At 45.4% G+C, this 20,243-nt stretch overlaps 1 protein-coding gene and 1 pseudogene across 1 annotated transcript; both read left to right on the top strand.

Annotated features, from left to right (window-relative positions):
- The first annotated feature begins 3,881 nt into the window (after nucleotides 1-3,881).
- On the top strand, nucleotides 3,882-5,193 carry LOC116859915 (olfactory receptor 10C1-like). The gene has a single exon (XM_032845627.1). It carries the CDS (start codon nucleotides 4,174-4,176, stop codon nucleotides 5,116-5,118), a length of 945 nt encoding a protein of 314 aa, XP_032701518.1. The 5' UTR covers nucleotides 3,882-4,173; the 3' UTR covers nucleotides 5,119-5,193.
- Nucleotides 5,194-12,053: 6,860 nt separating this feature from the next.
- Nucleotides 12,054-12,894, top strand: LOC116859951 (annotated as a pseudogene).
- The last annotated feature ends 7,349 nt before the right edge of the window (nucleotides 12,895-20,243 follow it).

The raw sequence follows: 20,243 nt of genomic DNA, 5'->3' as shown, positions 1-20,243 counted from the left end.
CACGTGTGGGTCAGTGGAATTGGTAAGAATCCAAATCAAGCATCTTCTATGGGTCTAGGTTTCCAAAATCGCCCTGGAGCCTCCTGTGAGTTTCTCCCTACCCTTGCAAAATTAACCCTTTGCTCTAATGCATGGCTCTGGGGTCCTTATCTTTGCCTGCACTGTGCTCTCTCAGTATCTCTTACTGAGGGGAGCTCATGGGTCAGGGCATTCCTCAGTGGCAGGCCAAAAACACCCCCGGTGAATGTTCGGGTCCTACTCTTCAATACTGCACGGTGAGCCGTAGAGATTGTAGTCCTGCCATGGGGACAGACGTGCTGACCTAACAACTCCGGCAAGTCCATATCCCACCCGACTCCTCATATGCAGCCTATGTGTCTGTCCATTGACAGTAAATGAAAAAGGAATGAATGAGTGATTAGAATTCCCGAAGACCTAGTGAGGAGGACGGGGAGGAGGTCCTCTTCCCAACCCCACCAGCAATCATTCCTCTCTTGGACCTCAGTGCAGTGTGCTGGATTCACCCTCCCACTTAATTCATGGGCTTTTCAAGGTCTTTCCATTCTGGTCGTCCCTAGAGCAGGGCGTCCTGCCAGATGCAGACATGAGGGGAGAGACTGACTCCTCTCCCTGAACCTCTCCCTTTGAGTGGGAAGTGAGAGCCCCAGGAAATCAGCCCTCTGGGCCATGTGCATGGGTCAGCAAGCAGCTTTTATGTACACCTCATTGCATCTTACAAATACTGCTTTTTTTCTTCCGCTATGAGGCGGAAAGAAGTCAGAAGCCACACATCCATGCTACTCATTGGGGGGATATAAGAGAGGATGTGCAGTGAGCCTAAGTATTGCTAGATTTTCCTCCAAATGGATCAAGCTAATGTCCTCCAATGAGCAATGCACCAGAATGTTTCCCCGCAGCCCCGCCAGCAAAGGGTATGTTTAAACTTCCGAATCTTTGTTAATCTGAAGGTGAGGAAAGCACCTCAATGTATTTAAATTTGTATGAATCTTACTATAAGTCAGGTTGAATATCTCTTCTGACATTTAAGTGCCCCCGTTGTTTTATAAATGCCTATTTTGGGGTGTGTCTTACTCATTCCAAATTAAGCATCTTGAGGAAAGAGATTATATTTTATATATCTCATACTTTTCTTAATAGTGTGGAAAAAAAACACTTAATAAAAACATTTAATTCATGAAGAACAGAATCACTGTTGTTTTCCCTCTCCTCATACTATTTAAACTACTTTTGATAACACCCTTTTTAACCTTTGGATCCCTTTCTTTTTTTCCCCTTGAAGAACAATATTATATATAAACATGTCCATAATACAGGATATTTAGTTGAATAAAAATGAAAACTCACTTATACAATTGTTTTTAAACAATTACTCATCTCTTATTTCGGACTGCTTCCCATACATGGGCTTTTTTTCTCTTCAAATATTAACAATCATATTGTAAAATGTTGACACTTTGGAAATTTTACTTTCTTCACTTAACACCCTGGCCCAGTCCTCAGTTGCTACATTGTTCCCTTTTGCTACACTGTAAATGCTTGATGGAGGCATCAGAAGGTACCTCTTGGTCTTGCTCTGCTGCTAATACAGAACAAATGTTAGGTGAGCACAGCTGGCTGGGGGAGGATGACGTGGAGAAAACAAGTGTCTTCCTTAGCCAAGAAAAGCGTACACTTGGAACACTCCAATTTTCATATTCTTTCTTCTTGCTACTTTTAACTTAATCACTGCCAAATCTTTAGTACAAATTATTGCATCGATCTGGGTTTGTGTATAAGCTTCTTACAAACGCACATGCTTGATTCATTGATTGCTTTCTGAAGGCAAATGCAGTCAATATAATATACTCCATTGCCCAGCCAGTAGCTTTAGAATCAGGCACTACAGAGCATGGGGAAGTCCGTCTCAGAATCTCACAGATCCATAAATGAGGCTGCAAATTCAGGGTGTTGGTGTTTGGGACTGTGGGGGATGCAGCAACGTTGCCAAATGGCAGTAGCAAACATCCATCCTGGAGGAAGGGCAGGTGTTCTGGTGACAGGGAGTTTAGGGTCAGGGCTAGAAATGACTGAATGAGAACCTCTAACTGTCCAACCATCTGTGAAATATTTACTCAGGTAGAGATTCATCTGATCTCGAGGTTACATTGTTTTCTAAAGTAAAATTGTCAAAACCAAGTAAACTACTCTAGCTCTCACAGGAAGATTTTCTCGGTTGACCCGAAGGCATATGATGTTTGGTTCTAAGTCTATGTAGTCTATGTGCAACTCTCATGGTTAATGTATTGAGGGCCCATTCAGTTATGCTACAATCTTATCCCATGTCTCTGATTCCTAAATGTTAAACCACATTTGCATCTACAAGTGAGAATCTGTTATTCTCCAATGGTTTAATGATTTCTGTCTGTTATTTATATGGGCTTTATATCCACCCAGGGCACATACATGTATGGTACCCCGTTGAGGTCAGGGTTCAGATGCTGACTGCAGGACCTTTACGAAGGTGATACTGACGGCCATAACCTGAGAGGGATGACAGGAAGCTGGATCAGGAGCACATAGGTGTCCCGCCTACCAGTAATTGTGGTGGTGGGCTAAGGAGAATGGCAGGGGTGGGGGAGGTGGTGGTGGTGGTCTGGGCCAGCACTTGGCACATGATGATGAGTGCATCGGTGAATGGGCGATAGCGGACTTGGACAGCCATTGCTGGTGGTCATCATGGTCGTCATGGACAGGAAGGGAGCCAAAGAAAAATGTTGGGGCAATTGACCTTTCTCAAACTATGGCAAGACTAATTGTGGACAAACTGATGGTTTAGTCTTCCTGGGTCATCCAGCTCTTGTCTTTGGTGGCAATGGAGCTGATCAAGAAGTTTTACAAGGCAATTTTTAGAAAGATGACACTCACTTCTCCTACCGTCCACGTGTGCACAGGATTATGTGAGATGGCCTGTCTCTCCTCAGAGGAAGCCACAGGGAACTCGCACAGATTTGTAGTGGCCCACCGAGGCAACGCCCCGAGACTGGATTCTGAGCCCTACAGCCAGGGGTGCAGAGTTGAGAAAAATCGCTTGAGAAATGGAGAAGATCTGCCTCATCCCCCTGCACCCAACTTCCTGCCCCAGAGGAACCCCGGGGGAGACCCAGTCACACCCAGCAACCCCAGGGAGCACACAGCAAGTGCCCAGGGAGACTTGTGTGTCTGGATACATGAGCTATAAGTAGGGGAGAGTCTTGGGATAGAAAGGATGCTGAGGAGGACGCTGTGAGTGTTAATGTCATCCAAAAAGACAGGTAATGGGCAGGGATGGGGCAGCAGAGGTGAACGTAGGGAAGTGGAGGACAAAGGGAGGGCACTGACCTTTCCTAATAGAGACCATTAGGGTGTTGGGGGTGGGAGGAGAAGTCTGGGACCTTAGTGTAGGTCACTTATCTCAACCCTCACCCCAAAAACCTTTTTTGGTGACTTTAGGGAACCATACGTTTTCTGTGTTGTAAGAGTCTTAGAAAACATCTGCTCAAACTTTTTTTTTTTTTTTTTAATTTTATTTTAGAGAAGAAGTGGAGCATATGTGGGGAGAAGTTGCTTAGCTCTGTGTGCATAGCTGGTCAGTGACAGAGCACGTACCAAAGCCAAATCCCCAATTCAGAGGTGCCTCTTCTTTTTATACCACAGGACTTCTTACCCTCATGGACTTTTGACCTCACGGTTTTCCTCCATGAGAATTCCTGTTGCATTTCTCCTGTGGAGATCATCTTTCAAAAGACACAGCGTGTCTGCTGAAGGAGCCACCTTCAGGCACCACAGACCCGAGATGTCAGGGCCTGTTCCCAGAGCCCACGCAGCTCCGTCATTCCCACCTCTCCCTCCAGAGCTTGTGGGCACAGTCCATAAGCACTAGCGGGGCTTCCAGAAAGAATCTCTGACAGTCACATTTGGGGGATGACTCCTTTCTTTTCCACACCCCAGTTTTGCTGGTCTTTTCATCATTGGAAAGTGTAGGAAGGATACAGGTAGGAATTTTCCTATGTGTTCTATTTCCTGATGGTGGAATGGACACAAAATCCAGGTGCCTGGCTCTCTAGAACCCAATATTATAAATTAGGAAAGATTTGGGCTGGGACTGGGGGCCTTGGCTTCTAGTTCCTAGGAGACATGGACCCGCTGAACCGCACATGGATCCCGAGTTTCCTTCTTGCTGGTTTTGCGGCCCCCAGGACGCTGCGGCCCCTGGCGTTCTTGGGCACGCTGTGCATCTACATCCTCACGCTGGCCGGGAACTTGTTCATCATCGTGCTGGTGCGGGCAGATGCGGTGCTGTCCACGCCCATGTACTTCTTCCTCAGCGTCCTCTCCTTCCTGGAGCTCTGGTACGTCAGCACCACGGCGCCCACGCTGCTGCACACATGGCTCCACGGGCGCTCACCCATCCCGGCCGCTGCGTGTTTCATCCAGCTGTACGTCTTCCACTCCCTGGGCATGACCGAGTGCTACCTGCTGGGGGTCATGGCGCTGGACCGCTACCTGGCCATCTGCCGCCCGCTGCACTACCACGCCCTCATGAGCAGAAAGGTGCGGTTGTGGCTGGCGGGGGCCACGTGGGGGGCCGGCTTCTCTGCGGCACTGGTGCCAGCCGGCCTCACGGCCAGTCTGCCCTTCTGCTGGAAAGAGGTGGCCCACTACTTTTGTGACCTGGCCCCACTGATGCGGCTGGCGTGTGTGGACACAGGCTGGCACGCTCGAGTCCATGGAGCAGTGATTGGTGTGGCCACTGGCTGCAACTTTGTGCTCATTTTAGGACTCTATGGGGGTATTCTGAGGGCTGTGCTGAAGCTGCCATCAGCGGCCAGCCGGGCCAAGGCTTTCTCCACCTGCTCCTCCCACATGACCGTGGTGGCCCTCTTTTATGCCTCTGCTTTCACAGTGTATGTGGGGCCACCTGAGAGCCGCTCCAAGGGCACGGACTCGCATATCGCCCTGGTGTATGCCCTTCTCACCCCTTTCCTCAACCCCATCATCTACACGCTCCGTAACAAGGAGGTGAAGGAAGCTGTCAGAAGGGTCGCCCAGAGGATCAGGGCTATGTTGGAGGGACCCTGATGATCTCTATTGTCACAGCCCAGCTGCCTGGCCACAGTGGGAAGCAGCTGATCACTCAGTCAGTCATCTGGTCAGAGTGACAGTCAACACCAGGGAGCAAACCCATCAGTCTATTTGTCAAACATGCAGCCAACGGCCGACTCAGGAGGACATAGTCCAGGATAATCAGACCTGGAAGATGTAGAGGGAAGGTAGATTTGTCTTTGATTCCATTCCAGTCTCACGGGGGGAAAAACGCCACCAAAGAGAAGGGGGGGGGGAAACAGGGGTTCAATGTAAATGGTTTTGCTGAACCTCTAACCTGGGGAGAGAGCACAGCCCTGGGCGGGGAGACAATCTGAAACTAAGGGGGGCCATGTCCCAGAGGAAGGGATTCGTGGCAGAAAGCAGCGGCCCAAAGCTCTGACCCCGATGTGAGACGGTGAGCACGGGCAGAGCGGACAGCCCTGTGGGTGAGGCTGGGAGCTGGATGCGAGGGCTTGCTGTCCCCTGGGGCACGAGCGCGGTGGGAACGATGAGGGTGTTGTTTGCTTTCTCACCAAGCATCATGTTTCTAAACAGAAACAGAAACCAAGCAGCAAAGAGCCTTGCCTGTCTGGTACGCTAGGCACACACGTGCCAAGTAGAAAACAGGTCGAAATAGAAAGTCGGGTTTCATTCTGCGCCCTCTTCCCACCCCAGCCCTTCCCTCCCACCCCCACCCACGTCTTCTGCTGAGCCAAGTTGGAGAACTAACACTGGGGCTCAGCTTCTGGACTTTGCTGATGTGTGAATTGTTGCTCCAGTGCCTGACAAATGGTGTCAGAGGCTTAGGGAGAGAGACGGGCCCTGGTGGAGACCAGGCCACTGAATGGGTCTTGAATACCCTCTCTCCTTTTCAGTTTTATACAAATTACTGCTGAAAAAGTCAATCCAATGTCTTTTTGTTATGTCTGCCCTGGGCCAGAGAACAGTGACAGCTGCTTTCAAATTTTTTTTTTTTTCATCTTTGTGAGATCACCCTGAAGAAGGAAGAATCACCCCAACATTTATGTGAGGAAGATAGAAACGTTCCTGGAGCTGCTGTAAGGAGTCATAGACCCTGCCCAGGTCTGTGAGTCTGAGAGTTGATGGGTCCTCTCTGGTGGGCATGACCTTGACGAGACCGGTGGCCTCATCCTTTCTGACCAATGAGAACCACAGCGTCTGGCTGCTCACATGCCTTCCTGCTCAAGGAGCTTTGATCCTGTGATTGTGACACTTCCTAGAGACAGGAGGGCCTGAGATTCGCATATCCAGAATGGGTTGGCGGGGCAGGGCGTTGGCCCAAATCCCAGTTTTGCTGGCTTTTTGACTAAGATCCTAAAATTAAAAAAAAAAAACCCAAAAAAACCCAACAACAACAACAACAAAAAAACCTCTTCTCTTTGGACTTCTTTTGTTTTCTTTAAAAAAAAAAAAAAGAAATCTTATAACAAAGAGTTCCGGCGCACCTGAGTGGCTCAGTGGGTTAAGACTCTGCCTTCGGCTCAGGTCATGATCCCAGCGTCCTGGGATCGAGCCCCACATTGGGCTCCCTGCTCAGCGGGGAGCCTGCTCCCCCCAACCCCCTGCCTGCCTCTCTGCCTACTTGTGATCTCTGTCTGTTTAAGAAATAAAATCTTTAAAACAAAACAAAACAAAACGAAGAGTTCCTTTACGACCCGTCTGCCTGGGCTTAAACATTAATTCTACCATTTGCTTCCTGTGGCCTTCGACGATGCACTTAACTTCTCTGTGCCTCAGTTTCCTGATCTGTAATACAAGGACAGTCATAGAACTCTGAGCACTGTATAAACATTGTTATCACTTCAGAGATTTCCACATCCATTCTGCAGTGGAAATTTCTTTCTGTGAAAATGCTTCGTTTCACACGTAGCTCCCATTTTCATTTTGTGCGAAGCCAGTAGAACAGGAAACATTCCAAAGGAAGCATCTCCTTTTGATCCATGTCCAGCTCCCACCGTGCACAACCTGAGGAGTTGCCCCTGCCTGCGTGAAGCCCACATGGCCTCCCAAATGCAAGGGGCAGCACCCCGCTCTGCTGACGGACTAAGCCCTGCTTCCGTGCTCTGGTCTTTCCTCTCTTCTCGCACCTCTTCTCACTCGGAAGCCATGTGCGGAGTGGTGGCAAGTGCAATGGAAACGACTTTGTTCTCTGTGGGGGCAGCACCAAGGAATGCCGCGGGGTTGCTTGTCCTTGCCATGGCTCGAGTCATACCAAGTCAAAGCCCCGTGGATCCCGTCTCTGTGGGTTAAGTTAAGTGCGTGGTGCACCTCGGAACTCACCATCCCATTTTGGAGACACGAGTTGTTAACAAACAACTCAATGCAGCCCCGTTGGTTTCTAGTACTTGGTATTCCAGTGGATTTATGAACAAAGACACGAGCAGTGAATGAACTCTTGAGACTCAAATGAGCGTCACAGAGATCGGCGCCCGCTTATAACCCCAGGAGACAGGATCTTACTTAGGTCTCTTCACTGCTCCAAATTCCCCCTCACCTTCATTTTACAACTTTTCCCCTCTCCCACTCTCCTAAACTAGAAAGTTTAGGTCTCCCTCAGTGTAGTTTCCCAACTGATACAAATAACTGGGGTGCTGAGGGGCTGCCTCCCACCCCTGACACCTGCCCAGCAGAAGCAGCCTTTCTGTTCACCGAAGGGCTTTCTACAGATGTTGCCAATTTTTCTGTGTGCTGCCATGTGAGAAACATGGTTGAGAGGCGATGCCTTGCTGGGGTGAGGCTCAAGGCAAGGCCTGACTTCGTCTGTTTCTCCCCTGCTGACATACGAGCCATCAGGAGAGACTAGTGGGTGAGAACAAGCCAGCACTTACACCGTTACCGGGCTGTCGGCTCCGTATGGGCATCGAGGCTGACATTCTATCCCGCAGATGGTTTTTCCTACCGGCTAAATGCACCATAAGGGAAAGGACTGTGTTTCATGCATCTCATTTTGCCAACTTCCTACATAAGGCCTAGGAATTAAGGATGTTTGAAAGATGTATTAAATAAAGGAATATAATGAATGACTATGATTTCCCAAATTTCTCACATTATTTTTGTGATACTTGACACCATTTTCCAACTTTTAAATCATGCTTTTTAAGAAGGCCTTATACAGGAATACGGCACATAAAAATGTTTAGACAAATGAAATTTTTAAATCACTTCCAATGCCACCACCTTAAAATGATTAGTCACTGTTCACTTTCAGTTTCTAATAAGCAGACATTTTTCCAAATATTAACATGACATTGTGTCATGTTAATGACACATTGAGCCCTACTTTTTTCACTTGTATTTAAGCATAAACAACTTTAGATGTCATCTCCCTGCCTGAATCATGAATGACTTAAGGGAGTCAGGAGTTCTTGTGTCTTTCTCTCATTCTATCCCTGATGCAGAGTAGATGCTGGAGAGGCATTCTCTACGAGAAGAGGACAGACAAGAGCAGAAACAGCTTTCTTGGCTTGGCAAGGCCAAGTGGAAGCATTTGGCCCTTTCATAGATATTTTTATTTCTTTGCTACTGATTCCAGGTAATGTCTATAAGTCCTATACCTGGGTCCTTACACCCCATGGACAGCCTTCTAATCCTGAGTTAATGTCAAGACATCCAGGTGTACAACTAGGCTATGCGAGTGAACGTGCACGTCGTTTTCAGAGTCTGGCTCCTGAAAGGCAATGTAGGGATGTCATTGTGATGTGATACAGAGACAGCAAAGAAATAAGTATTAATAGGACTGCTCGGGTACAGCAGGATCATTCATTTGAAGAGACTAGAGAGATGACTGGTCTATATGGACCCATGAAATAAGGATAACAGCGAAGAGTGTTTTCGTATCTGGGACTGCAGAGGAAGCAATAACTTAGTAAAAGGCTAGTTGCAAAACTCTGTACCCAGAGAAAGGTCAGTCCTTCTCATGAAGTGGGATGCAGATTCCGTGCCGGCTGATTGTCCAGATACTTGAGATTCCCCCCCAGAGTCTCTTCCAATCCTGAAATTGCATGAGCACGCTCAAAGGCAAATATCTTCTTTTCCTTTTGCGCCAAAGTCTTCAGTCCCAGCAGGAAGCTAGAACATGTAATGGCTCCGTCCACCTCAGTGTTGATCTCCTTGGTCATCTTCTATGCTTATCTCTTTACCTTACATTTAAATTACTGACTGTCTTGTCCCCACCTTTGATTCCAAATATAAGTACATTTGGATCTATGAATGATTCAAACACATTGCTTTCATTAGATAAATACTTTTCTTCTATGATTGTTCTGAGTTCCATATTCATTCACATATATACTCACAGGTAATGCTCAGGTGAGGTCAGGGCTCCCATGCTAATCTCAAGGCTTTTGATGAAAATATTGAGGATATGAACACAAACAAAGTAATCATGAAGGAGTAGATAAGCCTCATGAGGAAGTCCTGGGTAGCCATAATGGAGTGTAAGTAACAGCAGCCGTGCTGGAAATGGAGACTGCGAATGTGCACTCAGGGCAGTGGAGTGGGTGTGCAGTGAACCATGACTGGACCGGGGAACGACAAGGACACCAAACGTGACAACACGGAGGTGGAGATGCTGGGCACAGAGCAATTGTAGTGCTTGTACTGACTGGGCTCATATGGTGCCAAGGCGAGGGGTGGCCGGGAAGAGAAGCTGGATGAGGAATCTCACTGCAAGGAAGATGTGAGGACTAAACAGTTGTTAATTTAAAATCAGTTTGTCTGAACTGACAGCGAAGAGTGTTTTCATATCTGGGACTGCAGAGGAAGAAATAACTTAGTAAAAGGCCAGTTGCAAAACTCTGTACCCAGAGAAAGGTCAGTCCTTCTCATGAAGTGGGATGCAGGTTCCGTGCTGGCTGATTTACTTTTTATTCTTCAGAGGTTAGTTTTCTCTTGTTGGCTTGTTGTTTGTTGGTTTATAAAACCGTGATATGGGGAGATATCAGGTTCACCTTTTCAGTAATGCTTCAATGCTCCCTTGTTGGCTTTTAAGCCTATCACCAAACCAGTGATTAGAAAGTAATCGGCATTTATTAAATATTATAAAAGAATGAGTGAATGATAAATAAAGTAATTAAATGCGTATTTACTGCAATTCATGTATAATTTCTTTGTACTTGTTTCTGGATGTGATTTAATGGACAAAACAAAAAATAATTATATTAAAATGAGTTTGAATTTATTTTCCAAACGATGTGGAGTCATGGAGAAGTTATTGTTGTTGTTTGTGTTCAAGGTTACTGTCATGTGTGCACAGGATTATGTTTTGTTTGCTTTCTCAGAACCTTTATCCAAAGATACTCCCTCTTGTGATATATGCTGTACTTTGATAGTCAGAAGTGGTTGTATTTCACTTATTTTATTAACTAATTAATTAATATCACACATTCTATTTATTAATGTGATGCATGTATTAATGTCATTGTTTTGTGGTCTAAGAGACCCTATGTCACTTGATAAGCTCAAGGTGTTACCACCCATGTGTGCACAGGTTTATGTGAAAGGGCCTGTCTCTCCTTAGAGAAAGCTACAGGGAACTTGCACAGACTTGTGGTGACCCACTGAAGGCAAAGCCCCTGAGACTGGATTCTGAGCCCTACAGCCAGGGGTGCAGAGTTGAGAAAAATCGCTTGAGAAATGGAGAAGATCTGCCTCATCCCCCTGCACCCAACTTCCTGCCTCAGAGGAACCCCGGGGGAGATCCGGTCACACCCAGCAACCCCGGGGAGCACACAGCAAGGAGCCCAGGGAGACTCGCGTGTCTGGGTACATGAGCTATAAGTAGGGGAGAGTCTTGGGGTAGAAAGGATGCTGAGGAAGGTGCTGTGAGCTTTGAGAGGTAATAGGCAGGGAGGGGCAGCAGAGGTGAACGTAGGAAAGCAGAGGATGAAGGGAAGGCATTGGTCTTTCCCAGGGGAGACTCATTAGGAGGTGGCCTGTGGGAGGAGAACTCTGGGGACCTAAGTGTAGATCACCTAGCTCTACCCTCACCCCCAAAATATTTTTCAGTAGCTTTACGGGATCACAGATACCAAGGCTGTAAGGTCCTTATAAGACATCTCTTTAAACCTTTTCATTTTAGAGAAGAGGTAGTTGAGGAGAAATGGCCAGACTCAATGTTCATTTTGAGTTGGTGGCAACACAAGTTTAGAAAGCCAATTCCAAAAAAAGAATGAGTTCTATCTTACGCCACAGTTCTTCTAGACCGATACCATAGAGTCCTGACTTAATCTGCTCACACGCACCCGCCTTAGGGACCTCCTGGTACAGAATTCTCTGTGGCAACCCTTCCTCAGAACGCACTGAGTCTACTCACTGGTTCCTCTTCTGGCCTTGCCATTCTGAGCTCTGAGGGCGCTCTCAGAGAACACTTCTCTCACTGCTTTCTCCTCCAGCCTCTGCAGAGGGCATCCCCAAACTCCAGAGAGGTCCCCCCAGCAGACCCAGCAGGCACTTTCGAAAAGGTGTGTTCTCTTCTTGCACAGGTTAGCACAACTGACTGCTGGGTATGGGGGGCCAGGTGTGGATGCTTTAAAGGATCGAGGGATGTTTCATCTGGACCATAAGGGGATGACCTTGAGGATTTTTTGTCTCTACAGTTTCCTGTCGGGGAGTGTGGGAGGAAGCCCTGGGTCCTGACTCTAGGGTCACATTCTGTCCATCCAAAAAGCACGGACAGCAGGAGGACCTGGACCCACTCAGGCTGTCAGCAAGCCTGTGACTTGCAGACTTCTTTTGCCTTCCAGCCTTCAGTTCCTCTTTTGAAGAATGAGGGGTTAAAAAGTGTTCTTGATGACATTTCATTTATTGTCAGGTTTATTCATTCCATACTTTTGGCTTGGGGAAATTTTTCAAAAGAAGAATTCAGAAGTTAATGAATCTTCTGTCTTTGTCCCTTATTCTTAGGAGTCATGGACCCACTGAACCGCACATGGACCCCAAATTTCCTTCTTGCTGGTTTCGCGGCCCCCAGGACGCTGCAGCCCCTGGCGTTCTTGGGCACGCTGTGCATCTACATCCTCACGCTGGCTGGGAACTTGTTCATCATCGTGCTGGTGCGGGCAGATGCGGTGCTGTCCACGCCCATGTACTTCTTCCTCAGCGTCCTCTCCTTCCTGGAGCTCTGGTACGTCAGCACCACGGCGCCCACGCTGCTGCACACATGGCTCCACGGGCGCTCACCCATCCCGGCCGCTGCGTGTTTCATCCAGCTGTACGTCTTCCACTCCCTGGGCATGACCGAGTGCTACCTGCTGGGGGTCATGGCGCTGGACCGCTACCTGGCCATCTGCCGCCCGCTGCACTACCACGCCCTCATGAGCAGAAAGGTGCGGTTGTGGCTGGCGGGGGCCACGTGGGGGGCCGGCTTCTCTGCGGCACTGGTGCCATACTCGAGTGTATATTGTAGTGATTGACATGATCAACATATGCAACCTTGTGCTCATTTCAGGACTCTACGGGGGTATCCTGAGGGCTGTGCTGAAGCTGCCATCAGCGGCCAGCCGGGCCAAGGCCTTCTCCACCTGCTCCTCCCACATGACCGTGGTGGCCCTCTTCTTTGGTTCTGCCTTTGTTGTCTATGTCGGGTCAGCTGGGAGTCATGCTGAAGGCACAGATAAGCGTATTGCCCTGGTGTATACCATTCTCACCCCTTTCCTCAACCCCATCATCTATACCCTCCGCAACAAGGAGGTGAAGGAGGCAGTCAGAAGGGTCGCCCAGAGGATCAGGGCTATGTGGAAGGGACCCTGAGGATCTATAGAGTCATTTGGTGACTTTAGAATTTAGTTGGTTAGTTGATCAAAAAATCAATTGAATAATTTTTTCAAACACACTCCATATTCCAATTCAAGTGGACTGATTCTTGGATTGAGAAAATCTGGGAACGTTGTGGAGATTGGAGAGATACGGCCTCTAAACCCATATCTACTTAACATGGGTGAAAGGATGCAGATGAGAAAAAAAACAAAAACAAAAACAAAAGTAAGGATGTAGGTGCAGATATTTGGGCAAACTTAGAGCAATGGAACTGTGTTTGAAAGAATTTGGAAGAACCAAAGCTGGCTGTGGAATTATGCTCAGGACGGGATTCCTGGGGAAGCTCTGAGAAAGGAGGGAAATGTCATTAGCAAACAAAAAAATGAAAGGACTCTCTGATGAATGTTCATATGTGGATTGGAAAACCATGGGAAAATGGCTTGTAGAAGTGCATCTCCATGTTCCCAGAATCCTACAGTACAAGAAAGTTTGAAGCTGGAGCTGGGAATTTCTTCTTTAAAGGGGAAGATTGGGGGATAGAGATGAGGGTGCTGGGGTTGCTGATGGTAGAAGTGAGTCATAGAAATATGCCTGGCACTGTAAGCTTGAGATCGCCAGTTAGTCGTCAGGGCAACATCATGACAGGAGTCCTGTGAGTTTGGTGCTAGCTCTGGGAAGCAAGAGAAGATAATAAAAAGAAGGCATGATTTCTGTTTTCAGAGAATTTTTAGTTTTGTTTTGAAGGTTTGGTCTTCCATCCCTCTCTCTCACTCCCACCCTCCCCTTCCCTTTCCTGTCATACCACCACCATCACCACCATTACCATCATCATCACCACCATCACCACCACTATCACCATCACTGCCATCATCGCCACCATCACCACCACCATCACCACCACCATCACCACCACCATCACCGCCATCACTGTCATCACCACCACCATCACCACCATCACCGCCATCATCGCCACCATTACCATCATTGCCACCATCACCATCACCACCACCATCACCACCACCATCACCACTGTCACCACCACCATCACCACCACCATCACCACTGTTACCACCACCATCACCACAGGGCACATAAAGCAAAACACAAATGTTTATTTCTTATTATTAGTCCATATGTCACTGTTAGTGATGGAGGTGGTGATGGTAGGTCATGAAAGGGAGAGAAATGGTGCCTGCGTTGGCAGAAAGGGACTGAGGGAATGTAAAGTAGCTCCATAGACGTTGATTCTGATATTTCCCCAACCCTTAGACCTCAGAATCCTAATCCCCTGGGGATCTAGATGGGACTTCAGACCAGATGTGGAACTGTAGGATCTTCTAGGAGATGTCTTGTCTCAGGATAGCATGGCAGCAGCTCTACTGAACATACAAAAAGAAAATTTATTTTTAAAATAATTCTGGGGAGCATTTTAAAAAACTCTAAGAGTAAATGAGTTTTGGATTTCCTATTTTTTCCTAATGATGTTAAGATACTTTATCTCTAATGCAAGGATGACTTGGTGTTTGTTTTAACTTATTTTACTGGAAGGAAAATGTATGTGGGGTGACATACCATAGCACTGACCTCATTCCCTAATCAGTAATCCTCACTAGAGCTATAGAATGTTTAGGAACCCCACTTAGTAAATGAAGATGGATGGTCCAACTTGAGGTTTTTCTAAGGACAATGTAGCCTTGGTCTCAGGTCAATTTTCCCTGACCATCCAGCCCACATATGGACTACATTTTCTGCTCTGAGCTTTGGATGTGGGGGGCTCCTAAGAAAGAAGAAACTAATTTTAATATTATTAAACCATGAAGGTTAATCTTATAGGAGTTACAACATCAGAAATAGAACCTGTGACCCTATCCCACCCCCAGTCAAAGTGATTGCTGCTTTCTTGCGGGAGTGGATGGGGTAGTGGAGAGGTCTATCCTGCTGAGATAAGGGGACAAAATTCAAGCCCAGGTTAAGCCAACATAGAAAGTTTGAAGACTTACTTGGAACGGATATTGCCTGCAAGTAGGTGAAATTCTGGGTCAGGCAGGTCCTAACCCTCCATCTGTCAAAATCCCTCTATCTTTACAGAAGATAAGAATGAAGTCAGTAGGTGGGAAATAACCCGATCGAGTTACATGGGAATTTAGAAACAGGCTGGGAATGGACAGTACCAAGGGTTTCTAACCCTTCCCACCAGGGCGCAGTCTCTACGTTGCCACGCTGACCTGACTGAGCGCCACATGGCAGGAGAAGTGGTTGGTGGCGTGTGAATTTGGTGGGTCGTGGTAGTCAATGGGGGACCTACCTGTCTGTCCCATAGAGAAAATGTCCTGCTTACAGAGAATGTGGCCTGCCACGGGGCACATACAAAGATTTCTCTGGCCAGATTTCGGCCTCAGGCTTCCTGCCATTTTTACTTTCCCTTCCAGAAGTAGGAGTGGGTTCCCTCCTCCATAATCTATCCTGGGCTCCTGTCTAGCCCCACAGTCTCTTACACAGACATGCCACTTTCCCTGGCGTATTTTGTCTCCATTTTTTCATTACATTTCCCATAGCAGGAAAATGAATCCATTTTCTTTCCAAGATCAGTTAGTAGATGAAGAGTCTGAACTCATTTCAAACGTATTACGTCTCCCAAGCAAGAGGAAAGAACAGCATTGCTACGGATTGGAAGGGGACTGTCCCTACGGAGGAAGTCCTACGATCAGGTGGGAGAACCACCAACAAATGATCACACTCACTGCCAAAGGAAGATACCCACCCCTCCAAGTAAATAATACTCCAGGGAGATAAAATCGTAAGTAAGGAAATAAAACATTTAAGGATACTACTTGTCACGACCCACGCACTGAAGGCACGTAAAGTACGGACCGACTTGAAGCACACATGGCATCAAACACACACTAGATTGTAAAATAAGGTTCACTGGAGCTGTGCACCCCTTGTCCTGAAGACCTAACATAGAGTTTGGTGGCCAAAGTGAAGATACTGTATCGTCTATTTGACGTTTGCGGAGAGGGTAAATCTTCCGAGTTCTCTCCAAAAAAAAAAAGAAAAAGAAAGAAAGAAAGAAAATGAAGTATGTGAGATGGTGGATAGTTTATCAGCTTGATGGTGGCAATCATTTCACAGTGAGCCGTTCTCCCCAGAAATCCACGGTTACTCCGGGCTGCAAGCAGAGGCGCCTCCTTCTGATCTCCATGAGGTCAGGATAGCCCCACGCTCTGCCCCTCGCCTCCTTCCCCCCCAATGCAGGAGTTTTACCATCTCACACCAGCACAAGGAGAGTGAGTGCAGGACAACCAGGTATGCTGGAAGCGGGAGAGCAAGCACACTCACACAACTTTTACCACAGTATCTCCTCCTGATTTTACTTAAATGCAAATCAGTCAACACACAGTGTATTATTAGTTTTGGGGTGGAATTTAGTAATTTGTCCCTTGCATAGAACACCCAGTGCTCATTACCTCCCTTGCCCTCCTTAATGCCCATCCCCAGTTACCCATCCCCCGCACACCTTCCCACCAGCAAACCTCAGTTTGTTCCCTGTAGTTAAGTCTCTTACTGTAATTTGGGAATTGAACTTGTTCATAGGTATGTATGTACTGGAAAAAATATAATATGTATGTATTTCCACAGTCTTGGGCATCCACAGGAGGGCTTGGAACACATTGCCTACAGACAGGAAGGGACTATTGCATACGTAAATCAAAACCTCAAATTGTACACCTTAAATACATATAATTTCTTGGGGTGCCTGGGTGGCTCAGTGGGTTAAAGCCTCTGCCTTCGGCTCAGGTCATGATCCCAGGGTCCTGGGATCGAGCCCCACATCGGGCTCTCTGCTTCCTCCTCTCTCTCTGCCTGCCTCTCTGCCTGCTTGTGGTCTCTGTCTGTCAAATAAATAAATAAAATCTTTAAAAAACAAAAACAAAAAAATACATATAATTTCTCTTTGTCAATCATTACTCAAAATAAAACAAGCCTCAACACGTTAAGAGAATTAATATTGTATAGACTGGCTTTTAACTCATGACATAATTAAATTTATAATAAATAACTAAATGATAAATTTAAAATGTCCATATTTTGATATTAAAAGAGCATTTCTATACAATTTATGGATTTAAGAAGAAATTGGAAAGGAAAGTAGAAAACATTTAGACCAGAACAATAATAAAAAATCGCAATTTTGAACTTCTGGGTAAGGCAAAAGTGGTTCTTAGAGAGAAATTCATAACCTTAAATGTTTACATCATTAGAGAAGGAATGTGCAAAATTAATTTAAAGTAAGAACTTAGAAAAATAATATCAGAGAAAAAATGAAAAAGTTTGAAGAAAAAAAGGATGCATAGGGGAGCAGAAATTAATACAATAAAAATACAACAAAGAGGATATAGAAATTAAAAAGTTCATTCTACAGAAAAAAAAACCCTCCTTATAAGAGTAATAAACAAGAGGAAGAGAGGGGTAAGAAATACAAAGAATGAAAAATAAACTATCAGTTTAAGTCACAAAGTTTAAAATGATAAGATGATAACTATAAACAACATTACCAATTAATTAAAATTTAGCTAGCCAGATTCATACCTAGGAAATTTAAAATTACCAATGTCAAGTTCGGAAGCAGTGGAAAATATTAATAGCAGATTAGTTAAAAATTTTCCTGTAAATAAAACTTCGAGCCCTAATAGCTTAGCAAGTGAGTTATTGAGTTCTACCAAGTTTTTTTAAATTTAATTTTATTTTTTCAGTGTTCTAAGATTCATTGTTTATATACCACACCCAGTGCTCCATGCAAAATGTCCCCCATTAATACCTACCAACAGGCTCTACCAGGTATTAAAGAAAAAGGTGACTCTTGTGTTTAGCCCCTCTAGAGAACAGAATTCCTGGAAATACCACTCAATGATGCATTTTAAGAAGCTCTCCTGATGCTGATTCCAAAATAAATAAAACCAGTGTAAGAAGAAAGACTTGGAGGCCTGTCTCACTCGTTAACATCAGTGCAAACTTTGCCTTCCACTTACCCCTGAGCCCAATTCAGTCATCTGTACTAAGTGGTTATGACTGAGATTGGTTTATCTCAGGAATGCAAGATTGACCTAACATTTGAAAAGTGAATAAAACAATTTATCATATTAATGGATTAAAAAATAAAAAAAACCCTGATGATAATCTCTTTTGATGCAGGAATAAAAATACATTCAATAATCATTCATCATTTAAAAATGAGAAACTATAACAAAATTACAAATAGAAAAAAAGTTTCCTGATAAGGCATTTTTAAAAAAGATTTTATTTATTTATTTGAGAGAGAGAGAGACAGAAATATAGAGAACAGGAGCGGGAAGGAGAAGGAGCAGGGAGGAGAGGGAGGAGCAGGGAGGAGAGGGAGAAGGAGGCTCCCCACTGAGCAGGGGCCAGACAGGGGGCTCCCAGGACCCCGGGATCATGATCTGAGTCGAAGGCAGATACATAACTAACTGAGCTACCCAGGCGCTCCTGATAAGGCACTTTTAAAAATCATGCAGCCGACCTCATGGTGAATTATGAGAAGCATTTCCTTTAACATCGAGAGTGAACCGAGATTAATGGCTAACACAACTCCTGTTCAATGTTGCCGGAGGTACTGGTTATCACAGCAAAAAGCACAAAGAATAAAGAAGTTAAAAGAATCAACAATGGGAAAAGCTGTATTTATTTTTAGATGTATTCTTACTTATGTTGAAGCACAGACAAATTATTAAAATTGACATGGAGGGTTGACCAGCCTGTTGGTTCAATGAGAAAAAAAAAAAAAAAGCCAACTGCATTATTGTATAACAACAGCTATCATAAAATATAATTAAGAGAAATCGTGTGTGTGTTAGGCATTGTATATCTTCTTTCACGTACATGAATTTAAATAAAATCTTAAGAAAAGAGAATTCATCATAGCAAAAATATATATAAAGTACTTAACAAAAGATGTTCAAGACTTTTGGAGCCTCTCTTACAAATTTATATTCAAGGTCATTATCTAACACTTATAAATTATAATAAGATAGAACACATTCGTGGTTCAGGAAATCGATATGAAGAAAACATCTCTGCACCCTGAATTGGCCTTTTGATAAAACAATATGTCATACAGTTTCCAAATATGGTATTCATGGGATTTGACAATCTTCCCCAAAGTTAAGAACAGTCACTACTTTCAAGAAGAAAAGGGAGAAAAGAGGCATATGGGGGTCGAGTGGGGAACGGTGGCTGGTGACAGGGTTTCCACCAGACATCAGGTGAGTCAGATTATAAAATAATTCAGGTATACTCAGTGGCCTCTCAAAGTGACAGCATTAGAAGAAATTGTCACTGAGACTTTGGTTTGTACAACAAAGTACATCTTTTCTCTAATGGCTTTTTAGAAGCAGAACTAAAATGTGCCACGTGGGGGAGTATTAAATCCACACGAGAAGCCGAACAACATTCAGCATTTGGAACCCTAAACAGGAGGCTGTAGGGTGCCTGCCATGGTTTATAAAAAGATGCATATAATTTATCTTCAAAATTGCCAAAAGGACTTTTATTTTTATTTTTTATTTTTTTTTAGATTCGTACACATGCGAACCGAAGGGAGAAAGAAAGTGAATGTGATTATCACTTTAGAAATTGAAAGCTGTTCTGCATTTTCATAATTTTTTGTCTCAGGAAACAAAGGCCTTTTTGGGGGGCTGTGGTAGGGAACTGCCACTTTCAGATCTAGCAGAAATGATTAATGGCAAGTACAAGTCAGGAACCATTTGTAGTCTCTCGCCGTACACGCGTGTATGACGCCCTTGGGGTCTACGAGGTAATTTGCAAAGTGAAAATTAACGTGGAAACCGAACAGATGTGCTCTGTGCCCACGGCACACTGCTGGGCAGCGTCAGCGTGAAACTCAGCTCGGCTTGCTTCCGCGTGATTCCTGCGCACGACCGTCTAGTTTCCAGGGGCTTATAGAATTATATTTTTATGCTTCTCTTATTAATAATAATCAAGAGATTTATTTAAATTCTAAACCAACTTTGAGGCCCCAGTGATGGCTTGATAGTGTCCGTTTAATTATAGCTTATTTCCTTCCTCACGGGCTGGCTCTTCTGAAATTTTCATTTGTCTTCTTCAAAGGGGGTTTATATGACACTCCCGCTGGCACCGCTGCTCTCATGGGGGCATGTGGGTGTCATCTCTGCCTTCCACCTGTCACACGAAGGGCTCCATCTACGAGTTCTGAGTGACAGGGTGCGGGGTGGATGTGTGCTCCCCAAGGTGTGACAAGTGACAGGAAATGTCAGGGTTGACAGTGGAGTTGGGGGGCCATTAGA

This window comes from Lontra canadensis, unplaced genomic scaffold (assembly GCF_010015895.1).
Source record: "Lontra canadensis isolate GAN:19392208 unplaced genomic scaffold, GSC_riverotter_1.0 scaffold168, whole genome shotgun sequence".
Lineage (NCBI taxonomy): Eukaryota > Metazoa > Chordata > Mammalia > Carnivora > Mustelidae > Lontra > Lontra canadensis.
The sequence above is the reverse complement of the archived record's forward strand: the minus strand, read 5'-3'. Positions and strand labels throughout refer to the sequence as shown.

Bases quoted from the DNA above. Each gene is read 5' to 3' on its own strand.
- LOC116859915 (XM_032845627.1), top strand. From the start codon at position 4,174: ATGGACCCGCTGAACCGCACATGGATCCCGAGTTTCCTTCTTGCTGGT.